Source organism: Cetorhinus maximus, chromosome 2 (genome assembly GCF_964194155.1).
Source record: "Cetorhinus maximus chromosome 2, sCetMax3.hap1.1, whole genome shotgun sequence".
In the NCBI taxonomy this organism is placed as follows: Eukaryota; Metazoa; Chordata; class Chondrichthyes; order Lamniformes; family Cetorhinidae; genus Cetorhinus; species Cetorhinus maximus.
Window position 1 is genome coordinate 28831966 of NC_135880.1, and position 19500 is coordinate 28851465.

A 19500-nucleotide genomic window follows, 5' to 3' on the forward strand; every position below is an offset into this window, starting at 1 on the left:
TTGTTAATTATCTTCAGTCTACCTTCTGTAGGCTGCTAGGCCCCTTCCTTTGTAAGCAGTGGCTACTCTACCTGATGGCACAGTTGAGGCTCCTGAGCTGTTGGCCAATTGACTTCCTCCTGAGTGAGGTGAGGTCTCCAGTCAATTAACACTACACAAAGCATTAAATGGCTGTGGGGCTGCCAATGTCGGCCAGGATTCTTTCACCGCCCCACGATCTGAAAAATCCTGCCCAAGGTTTCAATTGGTGACCAAAGTTTATGACCTGAAACATTAACACTGTTTCTCTCTCCACAGATGCTGCCAGACCTGCTGAGTATTCCTAGCATTTTCTGTTTCTATTTCAGATTTCCAGCATCCAGCAAGTATTTTGCTTTTGGTTGAATATACTGACCATGATCAGAGTAAATCAATAAGGAAGCACACTATTTCTAAAATATGAAAAGATTCTCTAAGATGCTAACCATATCCTTTTCATACTACAACAGCTATGAAGAAATTAATGCTTTTACCTTCCCAGTCTGTAAGTCCCACAAAGTGACGTAACTAACTTTCTCAATGTCATTGTAATTTGACAGCACTAGATAGCTGCCACTGTACGTCAATGCAGCAATGTGCAAGAACAGCATGGATGTCCTGTCTTCAATGGTCTGGATGTGAGACTCGGTCTCCAAGCTGAAGACAGCAAGATGATGTGCAAAGTAGGAGCAGACAATTATCTGAAACAGAGATTGCAGTTAAAGCCTGGAATTAATATTGTTATAGAAGATCTTTCCCCCTCCGTTCCTTACCTCGTTTCTTTTGAAGACATTGACTCACACTGGTGTACAGTTTTTCAGATGCTAGCACCCCTCTGATATCTTTCTATTGGCCGAGCTGAGCCTAAATGGAGTTGATGGTCAACTATCTATCTGTTGGAATGTATTGGAGTTCAGCCTACTCTTGTCTTCATCTACATATGGGTCTCCAATGATCAGGAGCACAAATGCTGCTAATTTCTTTCTCCTCCATAGCCCATGAGTTACTGGGATCTCACTTGACTGCCAATTCAACTGAGATCACCAAACCACCACGGAAACATGGGAAACTAAAAGGAGTGCAGCAGGTCAGGAGAAGCCCCTCAATCTGGTTAATTGGCAAGGGGAATGCAGATGGCCTTTTCACATCACATAAACAAAAATAAACATCAGCAGAGACCAGAATGGATGCATCTGGATTCCTGGTTTGTATGGCTGTAAAATCACACCATATGAGTATTTACACCCTAAGTAATTGTAATAGTTCCTAAAACTACTCTCGTTCTATGCGTGGCTCAAAGACTGGTTTGGTAGAGGTGGGTTCCGGTTTGTGAGGCACTAGCACCAGTACTGGGGAAAGTGGAGGCTGTACCTTTGGGATGGTCTACATCTGAACCATACTGAGATCAGTGTTCTAGTGAGCTGCATAACTAGGAAAGTAGAGATGATTTTAAACTAAATAGTGGGAGCGAGGGATCAAATTTGGGAAGATGTGGTAAATCAAAGAGTAGAGACAAGGCAAGAGAAAGGTATTAATATGGGAAATGATAAACAGAACGGGAAGTGATAGAGAGAATAAATCTAAGAATAAGTCAGCAGACAAGACTAGAGATTCCAAAAATAATAAAAGGACTAAACTACAGGCTCTATATCTGAATGCACATAACATTCAAAACAAAACAGGTGAACTGCTTTGCAGATAGAAATAAATAAATACAATGTGATAGCTAGTATAGGGACTTGGCTGCAGGGTGTCATAGATTGGGACCTGAATGTTGAAGGGTATGTGCCATTTAGGAAGGACAGGAAGCTAGGAATAGATTGAGGGGTGGCTCTGTTAATTAATGATGCTTTTAGCACAATAGAGAGGATGATCTAAGATCAGGAAAGCAGAATATGGAAACGGTTTGGATAGAGATGAGAAATGATAAAGGCAAGAAGTCACTTGTGGGAGTGGTGTACAGGCCTCCTAACAGTACCCACACAGTAGAACAGAGTATAAAGGAAGAAATAATGGGAGCTTGTCAGAAAGGTACGGCTTTAATCATGGGTGATTTTAATCTACATATAGACTGGAAAAATCAGATGGGGAAAGTTAACCTAAATGAAGAGTTCATAGAATGTTTTCAGGGTAGTTTCTTAGAACAGCATGTTCTGAAGCCAACCAGAGAGCAGGCTATACTAGACCTGGTATTGTGCAATGGGATAGGATTAATTGATGTTCTCATAGAGAAGGCACCCCTAGATAGCAGCGATCACATTTTACATTCAGTTTGAGTGAGAGAAGAATGGGTCCAAGACTAGTATTTTAAACCAAAATAAGGGCAGTTATGAGAGCATGAAAGCAAAGCTAGCTAAATGAATGGGAAAATGAGGTTAAGGGATAGGTCAGTAGAGATACAGTGGCAGACATTTAAAGGGATATTTCAGAATACACAGAATAGATACATTCAACTGAGAAAGAAAAATTCCAAGGGGAGAACCCACCATCCATGGTTAACAAAAAAAGTTAAAGAAAGTATCAAACTTAAAGAAAAACCATAAAATTGCGCAAGGATGGGTGGCAGGTCAGAAGGTTAGATGAATATTAAAAACAGCAATGAATGACTAAAAGATTAATGGCAATGACCATCTCCAACAAGACAGAATCTAACCATTGACCCTTGAAATTCAATGGCATCAACATCGCTGAATCCCCACTGTCAACATCCTGGGGGTTACCATTGACCAGAAACTGAACTGGACGAGCCACATAAATACTATGGCTACAAGAGCAGGTCAGCAGCTAGGAATCGTTAAAGCCTGTCTACCATCTACAAAGCACAAGTCAGGAGCGTGATGGAATACTCTATACTTGCCTGGATGAGTGCAGCTCCAACAACACTCAAGAAGCTTGACACTGTCCAGGACAAATCAGCCCAATTGATTGGCACCCATTCCACAAACATCAATCCCTCCACCACCAACGAACAGTGGCAGCAATGTGCACCATCTACAAGATGCACTTCAGAAAATCACCAAAGCTCCTTAGGTAGGACCTTCCAAACCCACGGCCACTATCAGCTAGAAGGACAAGGGCAGCAGGCACATGGGAACACCACCACCTGGAAGATCCCCTCCAAGCCACTCACCATCCTGACTTGGAAATACATTGCCATTCCTTCACTGTCGCTGGGTCAATATCCATGAACTCCCTGCCTAACAGCACTGGGTGTATCTACAACATAGAGACTGTGGTGGTTCAAGAAGGCAACTCACCACCACCTTCTCAAGGGCAATTAGGGATGGGCAATAAATGCTGGCCTAGCCAGCGAAGCCCACACCCCATAAATGAATAAAAAAATGTTGGGAAAAATTAGAGTAGAGAGAAATCTAGCTAGAAATATAAAAGCACATAGTAAGAGTTCCTATAGATATATTAAAAAGAGATAACAAAGTGAGTGTTGGCCCTAAAGAAAGTGAGTCTGGAGGATTAATAATGGAAAATAAGGAGATGGCAGATGAATTGTACAGGTATTTTGCGTTGGTCTTTACTATAAAGGATTCAAGTAGCATTCCAGAAATAGCTGTAAATCAGGAAATGGAAAGGAGGGAGGAACTAAAAATTACAGTTGCCAGGGAAGTGGTACTGAGCAAATTGTTGGAGTTGTGGGGCTGACAAGTCCCCAGGTCCTGACGGACTTCACCCTAAAGTCTTAAAAGTAGTTGCTAGTGAGATAGTTGATGCGTTGGTTTTAATTTTCCAAAATTCCCTAAATTCGGAGAATGTTCCATTAGATCACCACCACCAGCTTCTCAAGGGCAACTAGGGATGGACAATAAATGCTGGCTCAGCCAACGAAGCCCACATCCCGTGAATGAATAATAAAAAAAAGATCGGAAAATAGCAAATGTAACTCCTTTATTCAAAAAGTGAGGGAGACAGAAAGCAGGAAACTATAGGCCAGTTAGCCTAATATCTGTCATAGGGAAAATGTTAGAAGCTATTATTCAAGGTGTTATAGCAGGGCACTTAGAAAAATTCAAGGTAATCAGGCAGAGTCAACATGGTCTTGTGAGAGGGAAATCATGTTTAACCAACTTATTGGAGTTCTTTGAAGAAGTAACATATGCTGTGGATAAAGGGGAACTGGTGGATGTACTGTACCTAGTTTTCCAGAAGGCATTTGATAAGGTGCCAGGGATCAGTGCTGGGGCCTCAACTGTTTAAAATTTATGTAAATGACTTGGATAAAGAGACCAACTGCATGGTTGCTAAATTTGCTGATGATACAAAAATAGGCAGGAAAGTAAGTTGTGAAGATGACATAAGGAGGTTACAAAGGGATATAGATAAGTTAAGTGAGTGGGCAAAGATCTGGCAAATGGAGTATAATGTAGGAAAATGTGAAATTTTCCATTTTAGCAGGAAGAATTAAAAAAAAGTATATCATCTAAATGGTGAGAGTCTGCAGAGCACTGAGATTCAGAGGTATCTGGGTGTCCTAGCGTATGAATCACAAAAACATTAGTATGAAGGTACAGCAAGTAATTAGGAAAGCTAATAGAATGTTATCATTTCTTGCGATGGGGATCGATTACAAAATTAGAGAGATGATGCTTCAGTTATACAGGGGATGGTGAGATTACAACTGGAGTACTATATACAGTACTGGTCTCCTTATTTAAGGGAGGATGTAAATGCATTAGAAGCAGTTCAGAAAAGGTTTATTGGACTAATGCCAGGAGTGGATGGGTTGTCTTACGAGGAGAGGTTGGACAAGCTAGGCTTGCATTCATTGGAGTTTAGAAGATTAAGAGGTGACTTGATTGAAACGTTTGAGATTCTGAGGGGTCTTGACAGGGCGGATGTGGAAAGGATGTTTCCTCTTGTGGGAGAATCTAGAGATAGGGGTCACTGCTTAAAAATAAGGGTTGCCCATTTAAGATGGAGATGAGAATAATTTTTTCTCACAAAGGGTAGTGAGTCTTTGGAAGCCCCTTCCTCAAAAGGCAGTGAAGCAGAGCCTTTTAATGTTTTCAAGACAGAGCTAGATAGATTCTTGATAAATAAGGGGGTGAAAGGTTATCAGGGGTAGGTGGTAGTCATAATCAAATCAGCAGTGATCCTATTGAATGGCGGAGCAGGCTTGAGGGGCCGAGTGGCTACTCCTGCTCCTAATTCATATGTTAGCATGTATGTTTGTATGCCTTCACTTGTGTGATTTTGGTGAGGTATGTGTCTGAAATGCGAAGTGTGCAGATTAAGAGCAGGTCTGAACCTTGTTGATTCGTTTGGATAGCCAGGGTACCCTTTTGAAGAAGTATAGTATCCCTTTGGATAAGGTCCTGGGACACCCTTGGGAATGGTAAGCCAAGTGCTCTTTGAGGTTTTTAAAAGTAGACATAATCGTGCATAAAAAGTGTATAAACTTGCTGGAACTGTCAACCTGTCAAAGAATTGTCAAAGCCCTCAAAGAACTGTCAAGCTGTCAAAGAACTGTCAAAGCTAATTGGAACTGTCAAAGCTGTCAAGGGCATTAACTCTGCTGGGCTGTTAACTTAAAAATGTATGGAGTTTAAAAACAATGTTATTTTACTCTGTCTGTTGACATAAGCCCATTGTTATCATTATAGGACTTGTGCTGCATGACTGATTTTACAACCTAACATTATCACAGTGGAGGGTCTGTTAAGTGAGTAGTTTATTGACAGCTCCAAGTGCTTATGGAATAGAAATGTTTGTTTTCATAGAGATTAGTTAAAGGAATTTCATTGTGTTGAATGTTTTTTTAATCAATGAAAGTTTTCTTAATAGTTATATCATTAATAGACATATAACTTTATTCTATGTCAGCATGGCTCCTGAGGTTTGCCTATGATGGATACTAGCTAAGTTGGTCTGGAGGGGGTATGGGCAATGGGGTGGAGTGGGGGCATGGATTGGCATAAGGGATATGAGGGGCCATATGGTGAGCAGAGGGGCATACAGTGGCATGGGGGTAGGAGGGGCCATGGGAATGCATGAGGGGCATGGTTTGGCATTGGGAGTATGAGGGGCCAAGGGGGTGGGTAGAGGGGCATAGGTTGGCATAGAGGATGAGGGGGCATGGGTGGTGGGTGGGGGCATAAGATGGCATTGATTGGCATGTCCCCAGAGCATTAGCCTGGGCCTCTGGATTACTAGTTAAGTGATTTTACCATTATGCCACTATCTTCCCCCATATACCTTTTTTCAGTAATGTAGGTTGAGGGTTGGCTATTGGCCAGGGCACCAGGCAGAACTACCCCCCCGCACTTCGAAACAGCACCATGCAATCTGTTATGTCCATCTCAGTCTCATCTGAAGGACAGGAGTCGCTTAGCAAGTCGCTCGGTTGTAAAACATGCATTAGCTAGAGATGAGTGATCAGTGTGCTGTTGTCAGCATTGACTTCCGCACCTAAATAAAACCCTATCACACTATTCACCCTTTGCTGACATGCTGGCCCTGAAATTCCACACACTGTGATCCTATTGCATATGCTAGAACTATGTCCATCCATGGGGGACCTGCCATACCTGGGTCATGTCTTGTCTTCCAGTGCCTCCACCACACTCTCCACATTTTTCTGCTGCACTCCAAATAAAGTGTTCAAGACTGAAAGGGTGAAAACTATGATGTCAAACTTGCTGCTATAACTTTGGTGGAAGATCTGTAGAAACCTTGGAGAACCAGGGCAACCAGCCACTTCTGTCATTTCTCCAGAGTTTTCATTGATCTTCAGCTTAACTTATGATGGGAGATTGGGAGAAACCTGCGTAATTTTACTCTTCTTTCGTCAGATGGGGGCTGCAAAATTTAAATGCTTAGAATATTTGAACTGCTTGAATGTTTTCGATATTTTAGCAGGATAATATTGCTTGATTTGGTGAAAAAGGATACATTTAAAGATACATTCTCACCTTCTCATCACCACTTAGCAGGTACTGGTCAATAGGGTTAGACTTCTCGTTTGAGAACTGCTGTAATATTTCCATTTCTTGCTGCACTTCCTTTTCCAGCCTCCTTTTTTTTGCTGTCTTTGTCTCATTACGCTTTTCCCAGGGGGTGAGAAATGCTGAAATCACACAGGGACATTGTGTTATTGCTTCATGATTAGAGTAGGAAACACATGCCCATTGGATTCTCTTTTTTATTCTTGCACAGGGTGTGGGTATCGCTGGGTAGCCCAGCATTTATCGCCCATCTGCCGTTGCCCTTGAGAAGGTGCTGGTGAGCCGCCATCTTGAACCGCTACAGTCCATGTGGTGTAAGTACACCTACGGTGCTGTTAGGAAGGGAGTTTCAGGATTTTGACCCAGCAACAGTGAAACCACGGCGATATAGTTCCAAGTCACGATGGTGTAAGGCTTGGAGGGAAACTTGCAGATGGCGTTATTCCCATGAATCTGCTGCCCTTTTCCTTCTAAGTGGTAAAGATCATGGTTTTGGAAGGTGCTGTCAATGGAGCCTTTAATGAGTTGCCACAAATGCATATGGTACTGATCCAGCAATCAAATTACCTTTTAGTCCTAGTACCCGATGCACAGATGCACCTGCCCCATGTTCATTAGGTGATGCTGTTTTGCTTCTCCTTCACTTTCATTCTGCTCCCCGTCCCTCGAAGATGTTGACTCCCTTACTGGGTAATAGTTCCACAGATAGTGGTCTCCACTGGGATCTCACCCAATTGGCCACTATTCAATTTTGCCTTTTGATGGTGAGTGTCAGAAGGCTCCCTGACCGTAGAGAACGTCAAAGCCATGTCCTCACCCAGTATCCAAAAGTGCAAACTGTAATTTTATCGCAATCAGGAGGGGAGTTGGCCAATTTTTTCTTCCGCAAAGTAAGCTTGCTGCATATATTTGAGATCGGCCAATATAATACAAGCTGGAGATTGATCCTAGGGCATTTCTGCTCCTTGCGGCTCAGAAACGGCAGAATCGATTTTAGCATTAGTGTTTTCAGTGTGGGCAAGTTGTGGGTGGCAGGAAAAGCTTTGTGACGAGTTCAACCCCCAGACTGTTCAGTGTGATGCCCAACTCCATGCAGAGCTCAGCTCTAGCATCAGGCTATTTTAACTTCTGGACCTCATTTACATATCCCATCACTCCTTAACTGATAGGAGTGATGTCAAGGCCGATAGGAGAGGAAGAGCGTAAATCAGATCTTGAACCTGCAGATTCTGGGCATGCAAGGGAACAGTTCGCAGCCTAAAATTAGTGCGGGGGCGGAGGTTTAAGTTAAGGTCCTGCAGCTGGGCAGAAGAGGCAATGCTGGGGTTTGGGGGGCCCATAGAGCACTCCTCCTTATTGCATTCATGGATACTACATGAAGGAAAAGAAAATCGAATGTGGTATAAACCGGGCTGTCAGTTCGCTACAAGTCCTTTTCGCACTGGTGGCAAAGACCAATTTCACCCCAATTATCTACTGGCTCACCAGATGCTTTCAGTGATGATTTTGGTTTATTCACAATTTACCATTTCCCTTTGATTTTCTGATTTTAATTATTTAAAGCACTTTGTTGCCTTTAACTTCCTGAATTTCTAGTTGTGTTGCTCCTTTAAGGAAAGGGATTTGTTGAATCCACATGGGAATGGGTTTTCTCAGGTGCCTACTTAAAATAGAACTTGCTGTTCTATGTATTTTTACTATTTCTAGCTCCTTACATGCATTAATCTATCTACATTTATCCACATTAAAATCCATTTGCCAAAGCTGCCTATTTCTATGATTTGGCCAGGACTCTTATGACATCATTACTTTCGAATGTAACACTATTGCTTAAACAGCCTTGGCAACTCAAGGGCAGTTGGGAATAAGCAACAAATGATGGTCCAGCCAGCGATGTCCACATCCCATGAACAAATAAAAACATCACAAACATTGTAAAGAGCAAGGATAACAGAACAGGTTCTTGCAGAACACCACTGGCACCTTTTTTCCCATGTTATGAATTTCCTACTCTCGGTATTTTCTTCCTGTTGTCTAGCTAGTCATTTTGTCAGCTGGACAATTTTTCAACTTAGTTCAATTAAATAACTTTGTTAAACAACCTCTGAAAATCCAAGTGAACTAAACTTTCACCTATTAGTTATCCAGTTGGTCTGTAAGGCATGATCTATTCTTTCTGAAACTATGCCAACTGCTCCTTCTGATGCTTGCACTCTTGAAATGTTCACATGCCATATGTGATAAACTCCCCCGCTGGGGAAACTGATCTATATTGAGGAGGTTTGTGCTGTACTCCTTTGTCAAGTCGTTGAATATTTCAACATTTATAGAGCTCTAAAAAACCCCAAAGCATTACTAATTTCCTTCCTTTAATATATATCTAACCAAGCCTAGACATTTTGTAGATGTGTAATCCTTCAAGTTTCTTTTAACACTACCATATTTAAGGACCTCTGACTATAATCTTCAAACTCATCCCTAACCAGATATCCATACAATCCCTTTCTGAAAGAATTAATCAACATCATATTGACTGACTTTCCTGGGACTTCATTACAAACATGTATTGGTACGGCCAAATAGTCTCCTAACTTTTAATGTCATTATAAGATATTTTCATTTGATACCTGACTTCTCTAGTTCTCTGCTTATGGTCCAAATGGAACAACCTATTGATATGAGCATTATCCCTCTTTTGCAGTATTTTAATCAAGTACCCCTTCAATATTCTTTTCTCTGAATGAAACCAAATTGAATCCTGGTCAAAAAGTGTTCAGCACAGTATTACAGAATAGCATCAATATTAGATTTTCATCCCGTTTCCAAAGGTTATCTCAAAATTACAATGCATAAGTTCCAGTATTCTTCCCTATTAACTCGAGGTGTCTCATAGATGGCAGGGCTTGGGTTCATTCCAAATAACCAATGTGCAACATTTCTGTCCCTCTATAAAACATTCACACTCGTAACACAGCATGGAATATCTTTACCTCCTGATCCTTTTGTCTCTCTTCCTTTTTTCCTCATGGCCAGAAGCTCTTTGTAGAGATTGTCCTTTGAGTAGGAAGGGAAGGCGTTTAAGGAAAGCTTGTCTTTGTACGTGGGTCGGATCCGCTCCTTTATTGATCCAGTCTTCAAGTTCCAGATAACAAGGTGATCTCTTTCCATAGATAGAAATAAGCATTATGACTCAATTTACTTCAAAAATAAATATTTTTGTGAATTTTGTTTGTATAGGAATATAATATGTAAGAGTAGGTGAAAAGAGACCAGTCCACCTACAGGCTATAAATGCCCTGTCATGGAATCTCCCCAATCATCAACATTCTTGGATATAAATCTAATCTTATAATCCATTATTAAAACTGAGACTAGTTTTATTGCAAAGTCACATAACACAATAGGAAGAGATGTTTTGACACTAGCCTCTCCTAAATAGTGCAAGCTGAAGACAATGGGCTGGATCCCTCACCAATGGATTTGAAGGTAGGAGTGGCACATGAAATCTAATGGCTTCTGTGCCTGCCACCTACTTGTCCACGGGGACATTGGGGAGTCATTGAGTGGCCCACCCGCCCTTGAGCCTATTGAGGCCCTTAAGTGGCCAATTAATGGCCATTGAAGGACCTCATTCTGCTGCTGCTGGTATTATACCAGCAGTGGGGAGACTCAGGCAAGTCAGGAAGCCTGGCAGCTTTAGCTGTGCAGGCTGGTCTTAGGCAAGGTGAGGGGTGGGGGATATCCTTTGCAGCCTCCTTGGGCCCATCAGAGGCACCCCCCCACCCCCCCACCCAACCCCCTCAAAGGTCATCCACTCCTTTAACCCTCCCCCACACCTCTCAAACCCAGCTCCCCACCCCCCAACCCGCTCAACCTCCTTACATGTCAGTCAGGCTCCTCGGTGTGGTGGACTGTCTGTTGTTCCATCAGTGGCCACTGCTCCTGGTGGCATTGCTGGGACTACAGAACTGCTGGCCATCCAGTGGAAGTTGTGCCGCCAACCAATTGGTGCTGCTTCCAGTGGGGCAGCTGTTAGGATCGTGGGCAGGCTTGCCACCACCTCCCAACTCCCCTGCAATTCCCCACCCTATCTTTTTAGCCAGAGGAGGAGGGGACTATGGCACTCTGTAAAATCTAACCCAGTGTTGCTCCCGATATCAATGCAAAGCTACGTTCTCCAGTAATATAACCCTTGATCCCATAACTTGGGTTTAAAACTAAAATTTATCCTGTTTTAAAAAATTGTATAAGCCTAAGTTTAAAGTATGCACAATGTATCTTATGTATTCCTTACACAGCTCATGTGAATTCAGACAAATAATAAGGAATGAGAAATATCCTGACTGGCTCAAATAGAAAAAAGATGTAAACCTGTAAATGGGGCAAGTGAAAACAACCTACCCCCTCACAAGTTTTCCAAAGGAGCATATTTAACAGAACCTGCCATTGATTGAATATACTACCCTTACTGTACAAAGGGCTAATATTTCACAGTCACAAAACAACAAAAGATTAATTTCTATCAGGAGGGAAAGCTGTTATTAGATTATGTCCTGTACAACACGATGGGGGGAAAAAATACTTTGGCAGCTTTCATCCTTGGCAAGCATTACATTCCATAGTAAGTGTCACCCAGGAAGTGTATCCTCACCTGTATTCAGACAACCCTAGCAGCAGATCTCCTGGCAGGATTCTATATTCATGTTTTGGACAAGGGATAATATACAGGCCAGTCAACTTCTTTGAGAACTTTTTCTTCAGAAGATCATACATTAAAAGTGTCTGAAGTAAACACAAAGTAATTAATAATAAAATTACAGTTTCACATCTGCATGTGTGTGTGGGTACACATGTGTAATTGGTGTAAGATAGAGTTAAGGTAGATTGAGCTGTGAGGAGCATAGGAATTTGTAATATTTCAACATTTATTCTTTCTGATTATGGATATGGTGAAGGGTCCTACCCAAAGCCTGACTTTTCTCTTCAAACAATATGGCCAGACTGTTGTGTATTTGTGGCATTTCCTGTTTTTGCAAATGATAATTATACATTTTTGGTAAGCAGAATGAAACTTGTTTCAATGAGTTACAAGAGTATGTTGTTTTTAGCTAGCAAAGCTTTGAGATATTATGGTCTATCATGTCAGTTGGATCTAATATCTGTTGAGATTTGCAGCTTTATACTGGTATGAAAGCAACAGTGGTCCCATATGTCATTGAACAAAATCATTTTATCCAAGAAAGGTGAATGATTTGAAACGCAGAACAAGAATTAAATAGTGTTATGATATGGCAGATGGTAATTGCCAGGTTGACCAAATCCCAAAGGGAAACTTGGTCAAGCTATCACAATGATTTTGCAATTTGCATTTATTACGAGAAGGTATGTACGCTGAAGTCAGAAGTGAAGAGTCCACCACCACTTTTGGAGATTTTAAAGATTAAATTAAAACATTTATTAGCAAAAGAAATTAAGTTAAACACACAAGATTACAATTATACAGTTAAACTTAGTTTATAACCGTTCCCAAAAGATTTCTACTTAACTAGACTCCCAACTACACACCCCTTTCAGACAATAGTCCGGATAGATCCATAATCTATAAAAAACATCCAGCAATATTTCCACAAGCACCCACTGTTGCTATAAGGAAGGTATTTCACAGCTTCTCTCTCCCTCTCACTCGACAATAGAACTCCAAAGCTTTTAACAAAACCTTGTACTCTGGGCCAAACCAGTCCTTCTCTGAGGTGGCTAAAAGCTGTTTTTTCACAGGTCCATTTTGTACAGTCCACCTCTCAAGATCTCACAGGGCCGCTCACCATATGGCTTTCCATCTTTCTTTAAATATATTTTCTCCCTTTTTACTCTGTAAATCCCATTGTTTCACCCTTGCTTTGGAAGTTACTTTTCCCAGAATATAAAAGTCTTTCATGTTGTCCTTATGGTCAGCCCTTTCAGGAAAAATAAACCTAACAACTTTGCCTTATTTACCTTAGCAGTTGTAAAACATCTTATCATGTCTGTTTGAAAATCAAACAACCTAACTTATCTACAATTGCAAATTCTGTTCACACTGCAGCTACTGGGACTTCACCTTAACTCACCCATCTCCATTTCAAAATGCCTGTTTTATACTTAACCCTTCAAACCTTGCAGTCTGACCATCTTTAGTTTAATTAAATTAGACACACATACACACACCACAGTCCCACAAGCCTGCTTTAAAGTATTTCATAGTAATATTAGGAAAAAATGATATTTCCTTTGGACCTCCATCCTTATAGAAAAAATGAGCCGTCATAATTCTAAAAGATGGTTTCATTTTCTCAACCCATCTTACATCATTTTACTTAACTATGTACATAAAACTATTACACTATCAAGTACATGCATTAACATGACAATATATACTATGTCTCCATAACAACAGAGGTCATTCCAGTCCATTGTCCATGTTTTAAATGTCCACTTTCCTTTGAACTTTAAACTCTTAACAATGCATCTGCAATTAAATTTTCTTGCCCAGCCATATGTACAATCTGTAAATTAAATGATTGCAATAATAAACTCCATCTGAACAGTCTGGCACTTTGGTCTTGAAATTTATCCAGAAATTTTAAAGGATTGTGGTCTGTATAAACAATTGTTTCTGAAGAATTGCTTCCAACAATTGCTAACACCAGACCTAGGGTCTCTTTATCGATGGTTGAGTACCTTTTCTGATGTACATTCAGCTTCTGTGAAAAATATCCTACCAGCTTTTCAATCCCTGTTTCACCCCCTTGTAATAACACAGCACCAATACTCAGATCACATGCAACAATGGCCAACTTAAAGTGCTTGGCATAATTAGGTGCTGCCAAAGCTGGTACAGTAGTCAACACAGTTTTCAAACTGTCAAATGCATTCTGATACTCCTTTATCCATTGAAATATCTTGTTCTTTTTTAGTAATTCAGTCAATGGAGCAACCACACTGCTAAAATTTGGTATAAATGTCTGATAAAATCCACTCGTGCCTAAAAATCTCAAAACTTTCTGTTTTGTTGTAGGCATTGGAAAATTCACAATGGCTTTTACTTTCACGTCTCATGGGGCCACCTAACAATGTCCAATGGTGTGGCCTAAATATGTAACTTGCGCTTTTGCAAATTCTCTCTTAGCCAAGTTCATCACCAAATTAGCTTCTTGCAGTCAATCAAACAAATCTTTTAGATGTAAGTGCTCCTCTCACTTTTGACTGAAAACTACCAAGTCGTCAATATAAACAACACAATTGCTCAGTCCTGCAATTACTTTGCTTGTCAGTCTTTGAAATGTCGCTGGTGCATTCTTCATACCAAATGGCATAACTTTGAACTGAAATAGCCCATCTTTCAAAAGCTGATATCCCTTTCGCTCATTCCAATAAGGGTATTGCCAACATCCTTGCAGAAAGTCAATCTTGGTGATAAACCCCGATTGTTCCACTTTCTCAATACAATCTTCCAACCATGGAATAGAATATGAATCTGCTTTTGTCACTGCATTTACTTCTCCATAATCCACACACAGTCTTTTTGTTCCATCCGGCTTCGGCACCATCACAATAGGTGAACTCCTGTTACTGCAACTAGACTCTATGATGTCATTCTGAAGCATGAATTCAATTTCTTTTTGCACTTGAGCTAATTTTGCTGGATTTAATCTATAAGGATGTTGTCTTATTGTAACAGAATCTCCCACATCTACATCATGTGTAGCCAAATTTGTTTTCCCCAGCTCATTCCCACAAATAGCTTTGTGTGACTGCAGTAGCTTCTCCAAATCAATTTGACACTTGTCAGGAAGGTAACTCAGTATTATATTTAAATTTTTAAGTACCCCCTCATTGTCCAATTTAATTAGAGGAAAGTCAATTTCAAATCCTTCATTTCTACCACCTTTTCCTTATCTACCACTACTAATACCTCCTTTTAGTTATCTTCCCTGTCAAAGTACATTTAAGCATATTTATGTGACATACCCTCTGATTATTTCTTCTATCTGGAGTATTTATTAAATAATTTACCTTGCTCAGTCTTTTTTCAATCCTGTAAGGCCCACTAAACCTTGCCTCTAATGGTTCACCTGGCACTGGCAACAATACTAACACATTCTCTCCAGCAACAAAGCTACAATCTTTTGCCCTCTTATCTGCACTTGTCTTCATCATTTGCTGTGATATATTTAAATGTTCCTTAGCTAACTCACATGCTCTGTTCAATCTTTCTCTGGATTTTGTCACATAATTCAGGAGAGTAGGATTATATTCGCTGGAGTTCAGAAGAATGAGGGGGGATCTCATAGAAACCTATAAAATTCTAACAGGACTAGACAGGGTAGATGCAGGAAGGATGTTCCCGATGGTGGGGGAGTCCAGAACCAGGGGTCACAGTCTGAGGATATGGGGTGGACCATTTAGGACTGAGATGAGGAGAAATTTCTTCACCCAGAGAGTGGTAAGCCTGTGGAATTTGTTACCACAGAAAGTAGTTCAGACCAAAACATTGTATGCTTTCAAGAAGCAGTTAGATATAGCTCTTGGGACGAAAGGGATCAAAGGGTATGGGGAGAAAATGGGAGCAGGATATTGAGTTGGATGATCAGCCATGATCATAATGAATGGTGGAGCAGGCTCGAAGGGCCAAATGGCACACTCCTGCTCCTAGTTTCTATGGTTCTACGTTACTAGTTTCTGAATTCTGATCCACTAGCTTCTCCTGAATCAAATTGAATGGTCCCCTTAATTCATGACCATAGACTAATTCAAAAGGACTAAATCCTGTCAATTCATTAAGGGCATCACTGATAACAAATAACAAGAATGGAATCCCTCAATCCCAGTCCTGTGGATAGTCTTGACCATAAGCTCTCATCATAGTTTTCAAAGTTTGATGCCATATCTTTAAAGCACCTTGTGATTCAGAGTGATATGCTGATGACTTAAACTGCTTTATTTCTAGGCAGTTCATTACTTCCTTACACAACTGTGACATGAAATTCGAACACTGATCCAGCTGTATTTCTTTTGGTAGCCCATACCTTGTAAAGATTTTGGTCAACTCCTCTACAATCTTCTTTGCTGTAATATTTCGTAAAGGTATCACTTCCAGAAATCTGGTGGACACATCCATGATTGTCAGCAAGTACCGATTTCCACTTTTGGTCTTAGGGAGGGCCCTACACAATCAATAAGGATGCTGGTAAAAGGTTCCTCAAATGCTGGAATCGGAATTAAAGATGCAGGTTTAATCACTGCTTGAGGTTTTCCTGTCACCTGCCATGTGTGACATGATTTACAGAATTTGACTACATCTTTATGCAGTCCAGGCCAATAAAAATGTTTTTGCATTTTAGCTTGAGTTTTCCTAATTCCTAAATGTCCAGCTATTGGAATTTCATGAGCCACTCTCAATATCTAATTTCTGTATCCGATGGTATTATTATTTAATGTACTACCACCCACTTTTCATCTTCCGGAATATGAGATGGTCTCCATTTCCTCATTAAGGGCAATTAGGGATGGACAATAAGTGCTGGCCTAGCTAGTGATGCCCACATCCCATGAATGAATTTTTAAAAAAACTCTCTTCAACCTTCTCTTCTCAAAGACAGATCCAGCTAACTGGATGTCAGAATTTTTTCCCTGTCTTTTAAATTCTTCCTCTTGTTTGAACCTTTCTTCTTGTTTGAATTCTTCCAGTTTGAACCTGTGAAGGTGTGATCTCATTACTACACAATATGGAAACAATCAAAGAAGCTCTTTCTGCAACATCTCTGTTGATTGAATCACCACAAGCTGCTTGATTACAGCAGGCATTACCAACATTTTTGACCCAGATATATCAATTACCTAGGATAAATTGAACCCCTGCAAAGGGAAGTTTTTCCATTACCCCAACATTCACCTCGCCCTGTTTTCAACTCGGTTTTTAAATTTATCTTACACAATAGAGTATGTTTCATATCTCCATGAATTCTACTTATTAATACTCTTTCCTGCAATACCCCCTCTGGACAACAAATAGCACTATCCCATAACATTAAGGACTGACTAGCCCCTGTCTCCCTTAAAATTTTAATATCTTTGCCTGCTCCACCTTGTACACATGGCAGATTTTCCCTTCACGTACAAAATCTTTAAACATTTCTGTGACCTGCTTTTCAGAACTCCCTTGGTTAAATTGTAAACACATTTCCATTTCTTTAACTACCACTGATTCTTCCTGCTCCACCTGTACAAAAACCACTGGTTTTTTTCTTGCCTCTAGATCTCAGAATCTACAGTACTCTTATTTCCAGAACTTTTCTGACTTCCAATTACTGCAGTAGGTTTTCCCCATAACCTCCAACACGTTGACTTTTTGTGCCCCGCCTTATTACAATGGGGGCATTTAAGTCTTCGAGTGTCACTTCTGCCCTCAGCAACTTCCTCTCTGGCCTGAGGAGAAATTTCCCGAGAATTCCCAACTGTCCCTTCTCTTCCCTGACTACCTGCCTTCCTTTCACCTTCCAACTTCTCATGCTTCTCGGATTTAAAAGGGTGACGGAAAAAAGGTTTTGATCTATGGACCAGCTCATAATCATCAGCTATCTGCTGCTTGCCTAGCCATTTTAACCCTCTGTTCCTCCACATGAGTTCTAACTACCAAAGGAAGTGAGTCTTTAAATTTTTCCAAAAGAATTACTTCTCTAACAGCTGCATATATTGCAGCTTTAATGCCTGTATTCACTGGTCAAAATTACTTTGTTTTACTTTCTCAAATTCAATATAAGTTTGTCCAGATTGTTTCCTTACAGTTCTAAATTTCTGCCTATAAGCCTCAGGAACCAGCTCATATGCACTCAGAATAGCCTTTTTTACTGTATCATAATCCACAGGTACCTCTCCTGACAGCAATGCATATGCCTCATGAGCTCTACCTACCAACCTAGACTGCAAAAGCAATGTCCAGATTTCTTGTGGCCATTTCATTTGCTTAGCTATCTTCTCAAATAAAATAAAGAATGTTCCTACATCCCTTTCCTCAAACTTTGGAAGAGCTTGTACAAATTTAAACATCTCCCCACTGGGTTTTGGGTTGAAAGTGGCCGTTTCAGCATCAGAACCTTCCTCAGGCTCTGAGGTCTCTTTTTTAAGGTCCAGACTTTTAAGCCGATATTCTCTTTCTCTTTCCTTTTCTCTTTCTTCCATTGCTAACGTCTCCAGTTCCAATTCCCTTTCCTGTTTTCTTTCTCTCTCCTACCTTTCTGTTTGTTCGCTTTGAAATGCTCTCTCCTTTTCTTTTTCTTTTCCCTCTAATTCAAGTTTTTTCCATTTCGATTGCTTGTTCATGTTCAAGCTTCTTCATTTGTAAATGAAATCTCACTGCCTCCAGCTGTGACTCACTGGTTTCAGGTATCCCTTCCAACTTCAAATGCTGTGCTATCACTTCAACTATATCTGCTTTCTTCGCCCCTACGGTTAATCCTAACCGCAATTTATCCGCCAATTCTGTTATCTGAGCCTTAATTACTTTTTGTAAACCAATCAGGGTTATGTCATCTACTCCCAGAAAAGCCTTAGCAATTGTGAAATACATTTTTGCAGTCTAACCACTTTAAAATCCCTCAACACCAAGTCCTGAGTTCAATGTTCTTCTCGTGCTCATAGCCTTAGGATTCACCAGCTCCAAGCCAATCAAGGAATTTTAAAAATTCCGCAAAGAGCCCCCAGTTTTATTATGATTTGGCAGATGGTAATTGCCAGGCTGACCAAATCCCAAAGGGAAAACTGGTCAAGCTATCACAACAATTTTGCAATTTGCATTTAATATGTCAGAAGTCAGAAGTAAAGAGTCCATTATCACCTTTGGAGATTTTAAAGATCAAATTAAAACACTTAATAAGAAAAGAAAAGAAGTTAAACACACAAGGGGCGGGATTTTCTGCACCTGCCCGCTGCGGGATCTTCCGTTTCCGCCGCAAGTCAATGGACTTCTGGCTGGGGCGCCACCTTACCTGCGGCAGGTCCCACCCACGACAGGGCAGGAAAATCCTGGCCAAGATTACAGTTAAACCTAGTCTTATAAATGTTTCCAAAAGATTTTTACTTAACTAGACTCCCAACTATACACCCCTTTCAGACAACAGTCCGGATAGATCTGTAATCTATAAAAAACATCCAGCAATATTACCACAAGCACCCACTGTTGCTATAAGGGAGGTATTTCACAGCTTCTCTCTCCCTCTCACTCGACAATGGAATTCCAAGGCTTTTAACAAAACCTTGCTCTCTGGACCAAATGAGCACTTCTCTGGGGTGGCTAGAAGCTGTTTTTTCACAGGTCTATTTCATACAGTCCACCTCTCAAGATCTCACAGATACACTCACCACACAGCTTTCCATCTTTCTTTAAATATATTTTCTCCCTTTTGATTTGTAAATCCCATTGTTTCACCCTTGCTTTGGAAGTTACTTTTCCCAGAATATAAACATCTTATGGCCAGCCATTTCAGGAAAA

General features: G+C 40.6%; 1 protein-coding gene across 1 annotated transcript in view; it reads right to left on the reverse strand.

Annotated features, from left to right (window-relative positions):
• Positions 1 to 19500, reverse strand: part of LOC144689893 (uncharacterized) — a 171333-nt gene that overhangs the window by 10535 nt on the left and 141298 nt on the right. The window contains exons 25-28 of the mRNA XM_078557388.1: positions 11626 to 11756; positions 9965 to 10134; positions 6942 to 7096; positions 513 to 719 (exon numbers count right to left, since the gene is read on the reverse strand). Of these exons, the coding sequence (XP_078413514.1) occupies positions 513 to 719; positions 6942 to 7096; positions 9965 to 10134; positions 11626 to 11756 (663 nt within the window). The remainder of the gene's footprint in view (positions 1 to 512; positions 720 to 6941; positions 7097 to 9964; positions 10135 to 11625; positions 11757 to 19500) is intronic.